Source organism: Mizuhopecten yessoensis, unplaced genomic scaffold (assembly GCF_002113885.1).
Source record: "Mizuhopecten yessoensis strain PY_sf001 unplaced genomic scaffold, ASM211388v2 scaffold2369, whole genome shotgun sequence".
Classification (NCBI taxonomy): domain Eukaryota; kingdom Metazoa; phylum Mollusca; class Bivalvia; order Pectinida; family Pectinidae; genus Mizuhopecten; species Mizuhopecten yessoensis.
In genome coordinates this window covers 768,632-786,444 of record NW_018404512.1, presented here as the reverse complement: position 1 = coordinate 786,444, position 17,813 = coordinate 768,632, and the positions used below count along the sequence as shown (strand labels likewise).

The window sequence follows — 17,813 nt, the reverse complement described above, 5'->3', positions numbered from 1 at the left end:
GTATGTTGGTTATTGATATTTTGTGAAATATGAGTATGATGTATTTTTGAATTCAGCAAATCACATGAAAGCCTTAAATTAACCCCAAAATAAGTCATGTTTAAACATAGGAATTCAGATATGCAAATTGGATTTATAGAAATTTATCTTTAGTTATTAAAGATGCATAACAATTTAGATTACGCTACAGAGTGCAATAAGACAAAAAAGCTGATATCTAAATATAAATAGTTTACTGATGTTATCGATATGTCGATATATTTTGTAGTACATAGAGACTACCCGGACTACCCGGAGCTTAATTTCTCTTTAATAGCTGTGTGGAAATATACATCGAGATTACTAATTATTTTAATCCAATTATTTGCACACATCTGCACAATGATCATTCCACCGTTAACCTGTTTCACATGAACAAAAAAATAGAGCTTTTATTAGACAGAGCCATTATTTTTGTTCACATTCTGTTTCGACGCACCTCAATTGTACGATGAATATAGTTGTACGTGAGCGCGCTCGTGATACCTGCCTGTAAACATATTCGTGTGTAATGACGATAAAACTATAATTGGGGCGAACTCTCTCATTCAGCATCTGGCCATGATTAAAAGACAACAAGCCCGTAAGTAACACACGTAGCTTTTAGGGTGAAAATGACCTTCGTTTGAACAAACTCATGAATTCTTTATTACAGGCAGAATATCGTGATCATATGCTTCTTTATCTTACAGAACAAGATTTTCACTCATTTGCACCAGTGTGGTCTTAGAAGTGGATCAAGGCTATTAGTTTGAACGACGTTTATAGTCATTCACTCCTTCAGGCTTAAAGCCAAATATTATGAACTTAAACATTTTGGAAAAAGGAGTTCATATATTTGAGATATTTTATGTCTGCGACCTTAAAAGGGGACCAATAACAGTCATCTGAAGTATTTGGTTGATCAGAAGTTGCTTTAAGATATTTTTAACATTTTACCAATAATAAAGTCAAATTGGGCGAAGGTTAATCGTTTGAACAAGCCAAGAATGTTACAGGACATAAATCATGACCCTGTGCTTCATTGTAATTCCGATTTTTAGATATAATATTACTATCAAAAACATTAAACATCTAAAGGCGGTGTGTTTCGGGAGGAAAGGAGATCCTGCCGGATAAAGAGAATACATTTTGTGTGAATATAAGTATATATACAAGATATAACAAAAACAAATTCAACGATAACAAGCATTTTTATACAAACCAGAAACATGATACTGTGTAGTGAAGTCGGGGTTCAGTTTAGGCTTTGATAGCGAGCATGCACTTTTCATAGTGACAATTGAGTAGTTAGCATATTACAAAGTGTTTATCGCCTAAAACGTTCAATGATATTCCTTGCCCTACACATCTGGACGGTAGATTTTGTAATTAACTATCAGGTCCCTATAGTATAAATAAGATAGAACTCGAGAAATACCGCGCAAACTTTAAAGTCAATTATCAACATTCAGTGTCGAGTTGTATATATTACAAGACGAATTTTATATTCCCAATGGTATTTAAGTTCATTGTCAATGTCTAGACTTGGCTGCAATCGTATACTGTTCAACACACCCCTTATCCTTGTATATTATGCTAATTATCAAGCGGATAGTCAGTCATGTCAAAATCATGTCTTCCGACTTGTGAGTAGAATCCCAGTCACAATCTGCATCGTTTTATTAGGAGAGCATTTATACAGGATCAATGGACCTTGTCCTGTCCTCTTAGTCAACGTATTTTTCCTTCATTTCCTATCTAAATATGTCAGTTTACTTTTAAATTCGTATTGAAAAAAGATATGTTTGAATTATTTATACATAAGGACAGGTATTCCTAGCGAGGTTACTTTGTATAAAAAGAAGCAGAACGATCTAACTGATTTTTGCCGGCAACGATGTTTTCAATGTGAAAGTTAAACTGCCCTACACATTTTTGAGATCAGTGTGATATGCTTAACAGATTGAACGGCTAGAAGATTGTATGTCACTAGGACTATTGTAGGGTGGAGTGAAGATGATATTTGTCGCAGCTTTAAGCGCAACAAACTCATTTTAAGAGTATGTAGGCATATTAATATGGTGTTTTTAAGTCTTCTGTCGTAGACAATCGCTGTAATCGCTGTTGAAAGGGTGTTTTCTTCCTTTAGCCGAGTTTTAATCCGTAGATTGTCGATGTTACGATAATTTAGACTCAAAATCGATGTAACACGAGCAAAATGGGAAGAAAGGAAAGATTAACATGGAGGCCCTTGAAAAATAAACAGTTTAGACCAGGTGTTCCAAAAGGGTAAGCGTCTTCCGCGTGGTTAACAACAACCGCCATCTAAATAAATGTATCCTCTGAATCGACAATGAGATTCTCAAAACTTCATCACAAGGTCAGTGTACATGAAGTCAAACAATCTAAGCAAGTCAGACGATAGATGTGTATGGTCGTAAGATAAAGAACTGTTATTAAAAACTCAGTAATTTTATAGTAAAAGTAGTTACAGAACAATCGTTAAATGTCAGTTTGCATACAATGTACGTGAATACAGTATAGCCTGCATTTTGAAATATGAATAATAAGTTATACACTCTTAAAATTAATCATTGTTTTTGACGTTTAATCTTTTTCGTTAGATTATATGTTAGGACTAAAATATGCATATGGATTAAGACAATTGATTAAGGATGTACTCTTCTGAGGTTTCAGTCACGTTCAAGTCTCGTTTTGATCTGGTGTAACGGGTGTTTGTAATATTTATCAGATTATGATAGGTTTAATAGCAAACACACATCTGAAAAACATGTCAAAAAACTAGATGTCTGTTGTGTGTAGAACATTTTTTACAAGAATTTGAAAAAAATTATTATCAATTTGGCGGCCATTTTGAAAAAGTGTATTTATGTGAATTTCTTGCGCTTCACAAAGGGCAAAATTTCACCTTTTTTGACACTAGATTGATCACTTAAATTGTCATTGTGTTACCATTTTTAAATGTAGCAGGTTCAATTTTGCTGTACAACTTTATAATGTTCAATATGATTAAAATAGTAAAAGTAAAAGCACACCGACCCCCCATTTTTGTGGCTGTTTTAGAAAGAGAAAAACCTTTTCTTTTGATTCATTGAATACCAAAAAAGTTTAATACAGGATATTTGTATATCAAGCGTTTAATCTGCAAAAAATGGTGAAAAAATGTGCATTTTTTTTTATAAAATAAGGGGTAGGGGTAACTAAAGTCGCATTTCTGAGTAAAATGAATAAGATCAAGAAATTTTACTCCCATAATATAAAAGAAAATAATATTTTTATCAATTCTACAAACATTCATACATATCTGATAACAAACTTGGAAGAAATTGTATGAACTTGTTCTGCAAATGGTCAAAACCCGAAAATTCACCTAAATTCACCCATTGTGTTAAATTGGTATCTTTGACCGATCATAGCACAAAAACGAACACACGGACATATTTTTTTTTTGCATTTTCTACTATGCCATTATCTCCTTTTCCCAAAAATCAATATAAGAAAAAAAGTTTAATACAGGAATTTTTTTGACTTCTCAGAGGTGTACATCCTTAAGCCTCAACTCATGTTTTGTTTCCAGGTTATTCCCAAATGTCTTGATTAAACCAAAATGGTTATCGGTGGATGCAGATGTAATATGATCTCTACTAAGTTTCAAATATATCATCATGGAATCCACTTTATATTTACAAAAAAACTAAATCCAACGTTGCTTCAGTCTTACTTATTTAAGTTGACAAAAGCAATTCGCCATTAACCTAGCTGATCAATAGACATGTGTATGCGAGCAATATTTAAGTATTCGTTTCGTATTTATGTAAAGGATCGATTGATCAGTGTATTCTGTCATTGCAAATTGTGATTTTGTTAATTGTTAATTCATATAATGAGATTGTATTGTAAACATATGAAGGGCATCTGAGAAACCTTAGAACAGATATGGTAGACGTTCATTTATATTCAACAAACGTTGTCTTTTGTAAACAAATTTTTTGCTCATTCGCTTATGGCATAACGGCATGGTGCATTTGATATTTTCCCAGGTCAGCATGATATTACATATCGTTTAGTAAACTGGTGGATATCGTTATGTAGCTCGTTAATGACTTCAGATTAATTGTGTTTTACAGAACTAATTAATTTAAAGCTCCACTCAAAACCGTGTTTAAGAGCAATTCAAGCATATTTGTTTAAATACAAATATTTACTGAATGCCTCAATTACGTTGTTGAATTTCATTTCGAGCATTTAGTGTTGTTATCCCTCGGTAAAGATAATTTCAATTAACAATAACGTTTTAAAGAAATATATCACATTACGCTTTATCAAATCAGTGAAATGGTATTGGGAGAGCTGCATTACGTGAGTCCACCGCAGTCACGGAGACTTAAGAGGAAGGGAAACAGGAACTGCAGCCTGATATTGGTAACCGCGCTACAGTCTGCACTGTCGGGGACATTTAGCGGGCTCCTGGAGCAAGTTGGTCAGGCATTAAGGAATTATTTTATTGCTGTACATGAATAATATTGCCACTCACTGATGTGAACAAAAAGGGAAATTGACAATGTAGCTGTATTAAAAACTATTTTGGGTGAGATTAAACATCTGTACGTTACTTCTGCCGTGTTACAAACTGGCAGCTCTGCATACCAGCAATAAATCTTGTTATGGTACAATGCCTTTACCAATCTCGTTTTCTCTCGTTGAAACAAGTTTACTTTCTGAACGAATTTCCTTTCTGTATAAGATGGCTTAATATTCGTACCATTTTAAATTGTGCTCCGAATTTAACTCGATAACCGGGAAATAGATTTGCATTATTGTCACAAAATATACAATTGCGTATACCGTAATGCTACCAGCATCCACTATACGTAAACTGTAACGTGTAATGATGTATTTTATTTAATATAACTTCAAACTACTTTTTTATCTATGTCGCTGTCTCGGAAAGTATTAGTGAGTGATAGGTTCCTGTTCGGAATCAATAAAAAAGCGGAATTCTTTCCGGCGGTAACCATCTATCACTCAACGCTAAACCAAACACACGCTCAGAGTTAATTTCACACGAGTTTAAAGGAGTGGCCAAGAGGCGTTGACGTGTCAATAAGACTGCAAGCAATGAAACGGCTTTTTCTATCTCAATATTTTGGTAGAATTTCCGTACAATGTACGCGTTCCAAGTGAAGCAAAGATGTGCAGCGTTGTACAGTACATTTACCAAAAATATACTGAGTATCTGCTGTATATTTGCTGTAGGTTTGCTATTTGTTTGCTGTAAACCACTTTGTTGTTTTCTATATCCACAGAAATCACTGCAGAACTACTTTACGGGCCTTTTGTTGCGTTTACTGAAAATTGTGAATTTTGAAATTCTATTTTTGACGTATTTCAAATTAAGTGTCAATGGCGAAGTAATTTGCTTTTTATTTGTTATTTTTTCAGCGAGAAGTGTTTCCAAAATTGCGAAAAAGAAATTCCCAACGATTACATCCGGCGAGTAAGAAATATGATACCTGTAAATATTTTCTCATACATATATCAATACAAAAGAAAACAACGATCAATCGACGTTTAGTAAATACGATACATTAACCAGTGTGCTAATGAAGGTACATATTTACTTAGCAATTCAACCTCACTAAAACCCTAGCAACATACACAGAATATTCATGCACAGAAATGAATTAATTTATATGGAAAGTAGGACTTCATTTAGTATCAGTCTGTCCTTCTAGCTATGTTTCAGTTCTGTTACATTGCAGACATACTTACAAGAATGAGGTTCCAATAAGGCACAATTTCAGCAAGAGTTTCGGTGACCTCCGAGCACGCGCTGCCAATCACCATGAGTATTCTAGGACGTCTGTAAATCAGATCGTAGAAGGCATCTGTTCCAACCCCGGGATCGCACTGCAAATTAAAACAGTTCAAATCCAAAAATAAGTTTTGTTAAGTCAGTTTACACAACACGATAAAATGTGCTTACAGTGGTGTATACTGTAATTTCATATAATTGTAACCATTTCATCGTAGGAGGAAACGATTCACCGATGAACCGAGGCGTGACGATGTTGCGTTAAATAAAAATACTGGCGATTTTAACCAATTGATATCAATATTTGTTGTGATGGGGAAAACTGTTAAGCTCTCATAAACGAGATGTAAGTCTGACCTCATATGACAACACGGATATAGAAATTTAATATAGCTCCGTACAGCTTAATGAAACGTGATTTATTATAGTTAGTTTATGTACATTCCTTAAAACGGATCATCCTGTACATTCTGTACCTGTATACGGCGTAGACGTGGGGGAAATTAGACTCTTCATTGAGTAAACAAACAGTCATGATGGACGTTGGTATACGTTATGCTTACTGTACATTGTTTCGATTGCCGTTGTTTGTATTTCATTGGAAGAACACTAAATGAGGAGATGTGAATTCAGCATCTCTCTGTTTTTGAGAAAATGCGGATGCACTCTGAAGTTTCCCCTTGTGAACTTTTTAATATGATTTGCAAAGTAGGACGTACATGTAGTGCCTCACCTATTGAATGCAAAATCCTGATTTTTACACAATCCATGTCAACGAAATAAAACAAGCCTGACTCCAAAGGAAAGTTTTAGTTTAAGACCATCTAAACCTTTCCTTTGAGGGTCAACGTTGCTATGTAGATGCTGAATATGCAAATGAGTAAACCATCAATGCGTTTTATACAGTACTTGTACTGCACGTATGAGAACTTGGTGTTAGGATTCCAAATAAAATCTTCTCATTGATGCCAATAAAAACATGACGGGGCAAATAGTCTCATACACAGGTGCCTCATTTTGAGTTTTCTATGGATAAAAACTATTTTTCCCCTGTTTTATTACATTCTGCTGCTGACATGCACGCAGTGCTGTGCGTCAAATTCAGGATTTGCTATGTTTGCAACGACGCGTCTTGCATTGCTTTAGGCATTCATATGAAATAAGTTTCAGACAAACTGCGGATTATGACCCATTACATAATAAAATATAAACTTTATTTGTTTTACAACAATTATGAAACAATGGACCAATTGATATCAGTATGGGCCGAAGTCCTGTTTCACCACGTTTACAGTTCTTTCAGACGGGCGCATCAAGTGCAGGTACGACATAATGAGTATTCCTCAAAATCATCTGCAGAAGGTACACATATAAATGGCCGAGGAAAGCAACACTTGTTGAGGACATTTTCTACTTATATAATAATATGCTTTCTGGACTACCTCCACTCGAAAATACTATCAGAGCAAGAACCACTATACTGTTATGATATGTTTAGATTATTAATCTAATAATATAACACCCACTTACTATGCAAGAGCAACTTTTTTTCCTGTATCTCGATATTCTTCTAAGGGAGAACCACCCACAATCTCCCTTCACTACATCAACAACGTAAATCACTCTTAATGCCAAACACAACAACGTTTAGGTCAAATAAACGTTCACAATATTTCTTAGGAAATTATCTCGATCTCAGTCAAACAAATCGTACCAGTCAGTGAAGTGTTTCCCCTTAATAAATACCCTCCCATAAACACACTACTACTAAAAAAGAACCTCTGCTCGTACTATTCCCAAACACACAAACAAACCGTGAGCAAGGCGCAATATATCTGTTCTCAGTAAAATGTATTAATGGCAGATAGGAGAAAATTCGATTGCCTGTTGTAATGTGGGTTCTGATTGATGTACATCTGTCTTAGTAACAACGTCGACACGGTGTCATGGTGAGTAAAACCTTTGAAATGTGGTAAGCAATGAATACAATTAAGTCAATAGCTTTAAAGGAGTGAAGGTATTTCCTTCGCTACCTTCATTACTAGGGTCTATACTGTTTCTAATTATTGCCGACGAATCGAGAGTGCATGAAACATGCATCGGTACTGTTATTTGTAAGGATGTCAGTGTGCTATCTGATTCAAGTGTGACCGAAACACCAGGTAATATTTTCGCCGTCCACCACCTAACATTTTCGTTTTCCACCAGCTAACATTTTTGCATTACAACGGCTGACCTGTTCGCCTTACACCAGCTAACAGTATACAATTGTTTCATGGCTATTTGGGGAACAGTCAAAACTATCATCCCTCGGTAGGGGGGAGCCCTGGGGAACTGTTTTCCCGAGGCCGCTTTGACTGTTCCCCAAATAGCATTGAAACAATTGTTTTATGACCAAATAAATATTAGTATCAATGATGCATGCAATACCATAACTTCAACACCGAGTCGCGGTCACCGAAACGCTTGAACGGAACTCCCGAAGGGGATTTCTGCGCATCTAATTCGCGCCGGGTAACAGTTCGCTCTGACCGGGAAAACAGTTTTGACTGTTTCACCCCTACAGCCGAAATTGGACAAAAGGCAAGAAAAAGTCAAAAATTACTAATTATATAATATATTTGGTAATAATTTCATCTAACACCGGCTAACATTTTTGCCTTGCACCAACCAACATATTCGCCCAACACCAAGTAACAATTTTGCATTACACCTGAAAAATGTTATTGAACATATTGTAGTAGAGGTATTGTCACCTTTATTGACTGATATTTCAACATAACTCTTGTGGGCAGGAACAAGTTTAACTTGGCTTTTCGTTTATCTTGCTTGTGACATTGAATTATTCTTAACAATATATCATGTCATAGTCTGTATTACATGCAAAATAGTTTGTTTGCCATATTGATTTGGTTCCCAACTATACGATTTATGTGCGTGCCATACTTTCAAAATGTTCACTGTGTTGTAGAGAATTGGTGATCGACAGTCTGGTTTTTTACAGGACATGTGCTGAAGGTCACCACATGTGATGGAGGAAACGCCACTTTGAGGGAAGCAAAACATTATTTGGATGCACTTGTTTTGACACCGGCTTAATATGGGGCAATTTCTTCTTTTATTTAAAAACATAAGATGGCATTTATAATATAAATAAATGTTTTTAAAACATATTTCACAATTGCAAATAAAATATCTCATTCTAAAAAGTTTTACATTTGATATAATCATTATACTATCAAACGTGGCGCAACCTTTCCGACTTGGACCCTTTGTCAAGGTATGGCTTATTAAAACACTTGGACCCTTTGTCAAGGTATCGCTTATTAAAACACTTGGACCCTTTGTCAAGGTATGGCTTATTAAAACACTTGGACACATATCGCATCTACCTCTTTATTTTAAAAAATAAAACCACTACATGAGTCATCATCTTCATTGTTATGACATCCTTACAACACTATTATTGTGACTACATCAGCATCTTTTTTATATCCTTATCTTAACAACACAGCATATTCACAAGTCACCAGTATGAAAAAGATAGGTTACTTGTGTTCAGTAACACAAGGTCATAAAGTGATATAACTGATCGTCCACAATATATTGGTGATATCATTTGAGAGAAACTATAAGCATGTTGATAATTATCTAGTTACCCTCAGTGTTCACACGTAGAAATGCACTTCTACAGTATTGATTTGATTGAAAGGTTTTACGTCCGCTTCACTACCGAGTAGTTCGGTTATCCAGCAGACGGGGAAAAGACGGGAAAATGAGTAGAAGTAAAGTATGGATAAAGGGATAGAAGAGTTTTGTTAGACGGCTCATATGCTTAATATTTGCCTTAACCTAACACTAGTCGTATAGCAGCACCACGTCTGGACCGAAAGTGAGGTAAAGAGCCGCTAACATCCACACCAGCTCCTGACTATTCTAAAAATTCGATTGATACATACATTTTTGAAGTCCTTCTAAATGTCTTTATAAAGGGAACCTAGTTGTAACGGCCGAAAATAAAGCTTACCCTATCCTCTGTGCCGGCGTTACCACGCCTACTCTTTTCGTGTCTTTCACTTGGTTCTATTCATCGTTCCGACATTTTGTGGGTTTTTTAATGTATAGTGTGATAATAGTAAGGGGGAAAATAATCGGGGGGGGGGGGTAATGCTATAATTAGGTTATTACATTGCTGGGGGACAGGAAGGAAGTGATGGGTATTACAGAGATGTACCGATAGATTTATGGACTGTATCGAGTGCTTGTTGTATGGACCGGAGAGGGACTGGGGATGGTTGAGGGAAGGATGGGGTGGTGGTGGGGGATACTTTTGGGGTTAGGGTTTACATTAATGTGTATGTGCTCATGTATACATCTACATTATGTATATATTGTATTGTATTAGATATAAGATCGCTATGTTGTTGGTTTATAAAATTGGTTTATTTTCATTTATTGGATATTGTTAATATCACCTCTATTAGCTGTGTCAGATAAACAGATAATGGTTATCAATTCGAGGTTAGTTTATATCGTTATTCCTACTAACTACTAACTAATAGGTCCTTATAGCTCTTTTGCCTACCCTCTTTTACCCGCGCTAACCTTGTAGGGGTTTACGCCGAATGAGCGAAAGGACCTATTTTATGCAGTACTACAAATTGTACTTATATGCTACCAACAACGAATTCATTTTTGAAATAAAGTGCAATAAACTGATAAATCTATTAAAGACTATATATCTTTTTATAGATTCAATAATGATTTGTGTTAAATTGATTCAATGCAATATATTCCCATACAATTTCTCAAATGCATTAACATATGCAGAAAAAAAACCAATATGTCTCGAGCTCGTCCTCAATATACAAGGATACCCTCCGGACTCAATGTCGAAACAGAAGGAGCAACATGATGACTCCCATAATAAGCTGGAGGAAACAAACAGAAGTGCTTTTGACTCAAATGTAAAACCTATAACTGTTAACAAATAAGATAAGTGAACCATTTTCAGTGTATTATACCTTCTAACCTTCAAATGAGCGTTACTTTATGATGCTACCACCGCTATACAAAGTCAGAATCTGATTCTGCGTCTGAGTTCTGTGTATGAATTATGATACAAAAGAAGAGACCTACAAAACATGTTGGAGAATTACGTATTGATTAGAGATAAAGTACGCCAAACAACAACCGCCTAGTATTATCAGAAAGCATCATGCAATTTTGATGCAATGTGCTATCGAGCATGTCACACGTCGACAAGTGATGCTGACGGATGGTCCTGTCACGAAAAGGCCCATTTAAGTTGCATGTCAATATCCATATCAGCGAATAACTGGGATGGAAAACATGTGATAACGTCACAAGTATTTTATTTCTGCAATTCTGCAAGGAAATACAATCTTATTATTATCCAAAGTATACAATTTATATCGTAGTATTAAATGGGATCACATGTGTAACATCACATTCTGAGTGGGTTTTTTAATATTTTGTTATTTTGTGTGGAAGGCAAGGTGTTTTCTCTATTTAATGTTTCAGTTATGATCTATGTAATCTATAAAAGACCTTTGGTAACAACAGAATTTAGTCAGTTTCTTACATTAAGGAGATGTTGTTATACGTCTTGAAATGGCACAGATGCTATAATTAGTGGTACAGTTAAACACATTTTTTTTAATGAACACGGTCTTAATGATGAATCAAAACATCTTTGATTACGTAAATATCTTGACTTTTAACGATCGTGCACAGAAAGAACACAGAATTTTAAAAATTCTATAGAACATTGAATCTAAATTATGATCTAGAAGCACTTCCAATAAAACAGATTGTATACCACAATCCTTTACGTTACCTATTAATTACGTCTCCGAGATGTTATATATGAAGTTTTTTTGTCTGAAATTATCAAACGCAGATGCAAACACGTGATTTTGCAATTCTAAAATTTGGTGATGTATACAGTATGCAAAAATACACTGCACCATAAAGCTGTTCCGTCTTTTTAGGACTCTTCGATGATGCTAGGGGTCGAACAGGTGGAACTCCAAACTGGTCTAAACTACTTAACAGAAGGAAAGGTGCATAACATCCCCGATCCTTAGATAACAAAATGCTGTATTGTAATAAGCACTAAATATTATTTGATGGCATTTCATTAAGCAATAAACTGTATAGATGTTGCAGACCAACTGGTATAACTGCCACATGTGTCACAGATAAACTGAATGGTGCGCGCTAGCGCACCATGATAAGTTTGTCTTTGTCTTGGTCGTTCAGGAACTTTATAGCTGTTGCTCGGAGACAATGAGGGATGTCCTTTTTGTCGATCTTGGCTGCCACACATATGTGGGACATGAATTTCGCGAATGTGCGTTTTGACAAAGATTTATTTGTGTACCATATTGCCGATTCGATCGGTTTCATTACTGCACTTTTGTCAAATTGGTTAAACAAACTCGTTGCAGTAGGGTCTGTTTTTTCAATTAGTCTTTTTAGCATTTTGACTGGAGACTTACTGTCACCGCTTGAATACATCCGTTTTCCATTTTCACCAGAATGCGATAGGCCACCTTGTATGTTTTTTTGCTGTGTTTCGTGCGACAGTGTTGCATATTCACCAGAGCTGTCGCTTTCGAAGACAAATGAGTCTGGTTTCAGTTGATGATGGAATTCCATCCCTCGTGACAGGAAATGGACAGCTCGTACATACCATACATACTGTCGTAATATCACCGGGGAATTACATGTAGGAGCAGCATCAAAGAAGGAGGACACTTTTTCCAGGTCATCTTTGTCAAACATTTCTTTATGTGTTACCGGTTTAGAAAGGCCAAGTCTGGTTCTCTGTTTCAGTAACCCATCAAGTATACCATTGGGTGTTTTAAATTCTTTGTCGCGAACAATATCAACATTCCTGTGAATGTCTTCTAAATGACGGTTGATTGCTGCTCTTATGCTGAAGAGGCTATTCCGGTGGTACAGATTATCTACGTCCTTTTCATTTTTGGGGAGAGGCTGAGCTTCACAGTAGAATTTTCCCAGACTTTCAGCAAGTTGTTGGACAGGAACCATTCCCATATCCAAGTGTGCAGCAAAAAAACAAAAATATGAAAGGGTTGGAACACAAGAGATGAAGTTAATAGATAGTCTGCAGAATTTGTTTTCATTATATATAAACAGAGGCCACCACTTGAACTTACTTGATCTTTTTTTATTAAACAACCACTGATAAATTGAACTTACTTTTCATTTTTTGTACCAGTTGAGACCTTTTTTGATTGATTTACATTTTATTGCAACAATAATGCGTCTTGATTGCTTGAATGCTGCTGCAATCAGATGTACACAATATGATATTCTTCAAGAAAGTTCCATTTGTTTCAAATAAAACAAAATGAAATGGTCTGTCCAGTTTTACATCTATCGTATTTACATACTGTGTAACTTATCAATTTCTGCAAAGCAATGAAGCCTTCTATGTAAAATTAATCCATTTTCAAAAATTAAAACAAAGCAAAACTGACTGTTTGACTTGCAGTCACAGAAATATTTTTTGACACTGAGAACAATAATTGAAAGTTTTGCCTACCTTGAAATATTTTCAACCCCCAGGCTGTATTTATTTTAGTGCTTGGTGCTTGTCTTTCCGCAAATAATTGCTCCAAATCATGACTAGAGACACTTGAGAATCTAGATTTCTTGGCTTCAGGTTCCTGGTCACATTCTTCAGTTTGATGAACATTTTTTTGATCAGGTTTTGGTTCTGTTGGAGGGTTAACAGTGTCAATGCTGCTTATTGCTTCGTTCAACAATTCTGATATCTCGGGTGGTACTACCCCAAGAAGTTCTGCCATGCTTTATTGTTGCCAAAATAGTATCAGCATCACTTGGTATTCCATCATGATCACTTTCTTGTAAACAAACTGGAATTTGCAGATTAAAGTTTCCAAGCTCTTGATGCTCAGCCATCTCAGCAGCAGCAGCAGCAGCAGCAGCAGCAGACGACGACAGCGTATTTACCCAGATATTTTTTTTCATTTTTGGATATTTTTTTTTGAAATTTCACTGTAAATCTTGTTATTTAAAAAAAACTGGCAGAAAATTAATCAGAAAATATTTTATCAAACATTTTCACATTTTCCTTACATCTCATGNTTGTGGTGGTTATTAGTTTTATAGTGACAAGTTCTGTTTCTACAGTAAAAGAGNGTATGGCGGCCATGTTTGTTTACATTGTGCAAGTCAGATGTATTCATACGCCATGCAAAGACCAACTTCAGTTATAGTCTCATACGATGAAGCTGCTATTAGCAGTACTTTAGTAGTAATATAGAAAGGCTTTGCCACAGCAAATGTAAATATTATCGTGTATATATATGAATATAACTGCATACTTATTAAATATGGCTGAAACTATCTATCAGAACGAACAACAAATGTATCCATCACTTATCTACCTCCAAAGTATTAACTATTACTGTGTTATCTGAGTGTCGTCGGATAGGAATGTGTGTTTTAAGAATGAATGTATATTCATTATTAACATATGTAAGTGTACGAATTGTTCCCCTTATATTGATTATATTATAAAACTAGTGACACAATTGTCTTACCAAGGAATACCTGTGAACTATCGTTTTCGTGGATTTTAAATATAAAAAACGTTTTCCATGTGCTACACAGTAGTGGAAGACTATTATGAAAACTTAAAGGCAGTTACCTTAATATTGTAAATAAAGAAATACAATAAAACGATAGAAATGTAAAACAGCCATACCTTTATAGGAGTTCTAAACTACTCAATTTAATTGCGCAATCGACTTAAACACGGAGACTGTGGGTGAAATTGTCAAAGAGATATACAGTAACTATGAATAAACGCTAACATTTTTTTAAGTTCGGAAAAAGTAAAAAGCATGCATACAATATGATAAATTGTTTTTTATTTGATCGATTTTTTTCCAAACCAGAGACACTGCCACAGCGTTACTGCCAATCGTCGATGGCATAGCATTTCGGCAGGCGATCATTATAAATGACTTTTGTATCTTTGTGCTTGAAAATATACGATAAGTATATCAAAAACATACGAAAATAAACTTGTAATATTTAAATGCTTTTATATCGAGCGATTAAATACAGAAAATAACTACATGAGTATACTGAAGTGTGAATAAAATCTTTATTCCAACTCATAATCGACGAAACTAGGGTTAATATGTATACTAGAAAAAACTTTAACACAAACCTTAAAAAGTACAAAGAGAATAATACAAGGTGTTCCAAAATGAAATTGAACATCTGACAACATTAACAGGTTCAATTACCAAATTACGACAATGACTAATATCACAATGCAAATATCCTAAACAATGTGCAAATTATTCACAAAACTGATTAATTAATCGATAAAGCGTTATTTCTTTCTGACAAAAACTTCTATCTTTTCCGTAGTTATGTTTTGCTTTGCCGGTTTTAAACGGTGAAAAGGAGAATCTGTTATCTCTGGATTGAGGATGAAATGCCACACTGCTTGATTTAGATAATATTACGAACACTTCACAATTTGCAGCATGCTATCATTAGCATTTTCTCCATGCCATTAAATACTACCAGGGGACCTATTTCACAATCAATACTCCAAATCGAATACAAACTTGTTTACACAACACCACGACAATCTCGAGGGGGAAATATGCAAGCATAATATGCATATTTCAGTCCTTTCGCATTTGTTCAAAAACGCCAAATAAAATGTAGCTATGAATCGTTTAGCTATCAATTTGACGGAGTTGCTAAAGTCAACTTGCGTTGGCAAACGGGTAAACACAGACGAAGTGTTATGCATGTTTATTTACCAATTATGTTGCTATAAAATAACTTTGCGATGCAAACATGTAAAAAATGACAAATGATATATTAAGTTCAACCAATAGTTCTACATAACCATGAGTTGCAAAAACTAACAGCTAGTGGTTACATAAGAATGAATCAACCTTAGGACCCAAAATTGAAAAGCTTGCTGAACTGATGCTTGACGAATCTGCAGACAGCATGTTACATAACGTGATTCGACCCCTGTTTACTTGAAAGCTCAGGTGTTGATGGATGGCAGTACCTCGGATAATAGTATTGACCATCTAGCAGAGTTCCAACAAGGATTGACCCTGAACAGCACTGCTTGTTAAGACACAGCGAGACGGTGACGGGACAATTCCTGTCCTAGACATAAAACCCAATAACTAGAGGATGAGATGGACATGACGGCCAGCAAGTAGACCAGGGAGCGTTATGTGTATACCCCGAGACAAGAGTGATCAAATCATATCTATGAGCATGTACTACTATATCCATCCTAATCGCTCCTGCGGATTGCCCTGCCAACGCATGACGACCGAAATAACTCGCGTAACAATGAAGGAATAGGGTCCAAGACATATTTCTTGTCAATGTATATATATATATAAATGTATTGATCACAGAAAAGAAAGAAAACATATTTCTAATAATGCATAATTATGTTATGGTGAGAACGGGAACGTGTTGATGAAGTGTGAATGAGGGTTGCTGCTGCTTACAATGAGTCAACCCCAGAAATGTTACCGGATGAAGTTGTCAACACAAATTTAGTTTCTACTTCCTTCCGATCACGTGATCGTTGTTTTTAGAGCCAACAACAATTTACTGATACGTGTTTTGCATATTGAATCGTATATAGTTTATTGTACATACAAAAAGTTGGAGAGAATGTACCTTTGGGACTCATCATTATCACCTCAAAATAGCAAACATCATACCCACTCCTTCATTTCCATAAAGAGATACTTAGGTAAGAAAACAGATTATGACAGAATAACTATGGTCAATGACACATGAAAGTTACAAATATGATAATTTTCTCATTTATATACGACATAAATGGGTTGAAGTCCTTAGTCGTTATTCTAATAGTGTTTCATCATATAGGCATTTATATTGAAAAGTGATACATAAAATGTCGACATCATCTGTTCACTTAACATATCATTTTCAATGTGAATATTCTCTGATACGTGAGATTGATGTTACCGACATATTNCTGGTTCTATGGTAACAAGTTCTGTTTCTACAGTGTACAAGTCGTTATAGTCCATGGTTCTATGGTAACAAGTTCTGTTTCTACAGTGTACAAGTCGTTGTGGTGGTTATTAGTTATATAGTGACAAGTTCTGTTTCTACAGTGTACAAAACGTTGTGGTCCTTGGGTCTATGGTAACAAGCTCTGTTTCTACAGTGTACAAGTCGTTGTGGCGGTTATTAGTTTTATAGTGACAAGTTCTGTTTCTACAGTAAAAGAGGTCGTTGTTGTCCCTGGTTCTATGGTAACAATATCTGTTTCTACAGTGTACAAGCCGTTGGGGGGGTTATTAGTTATATAGTGACAAGTTCTGTTTCTACAGTGTACAAAACGTTGTGGTCCTTGGGTCTATGGTAACAAGCTCTGTTTCTACAGTGTACAAGTCGTTGTGGTCCTTGGTTCTATGGTAACAAGCTCTGTTTCTTCAGTGTGCAAGTCGTTGTGGTGGTTATTAGTTATATAGTGACAAGTTCTGATTCTACAGTGTACAAAACGTTGTGGTCCCTGGTTCTATGGTAACAAGTTCTGATTCTACAGTGTACAAAACGTTGTGGTCCTTGGTTCTATGGTAACAAGTTCTGTTTCTACAGTGTACAAGTCGTTGTGGTCCCTGGTTCTATGGTAACAAGCTCTGTATCTAAAGACGAAATTATCCTTGATACTATGGTAACTTTTTGTGTATCACAGGACGTTATGTTACTTGTTACAAATCTATAAAGGAAATACGTTCAGTATTTACATGTCAGTTTGGTATATCTACTTCGATACCACAGACACATAAATAGTAAATTCGTTTCAAAACATTTTGTTTGTATGACGTCCTTGTTCTGT

At 35.4% G+C, this 17,813-nt stretch overlaps 1 protein-coding gene across 1 annotated transcript in view; it reads right to left on the bottom strand.

Annotated features, from left to right (window-relative positions):
- LOC110445803 (gamma-aminobutyric acid type B receptor subunit 2-like) overlaps positions 1–17,813 on the bottom strand; it is a 60,405-nt gene that overhangs the window by 24,072 nt on the left and 18,520 nt on the right. Inside the window, exon 2 of the mRNA XM_021490597.1 lies at positions 5,815–5,952. Coding sequence (XP_021346272.1) covers positions 5,815–5,952 — 138 coding nt within the window. The remainder of the gene's footprint in view (positions 1–5,814; positions 5,953–17,813) is intronic.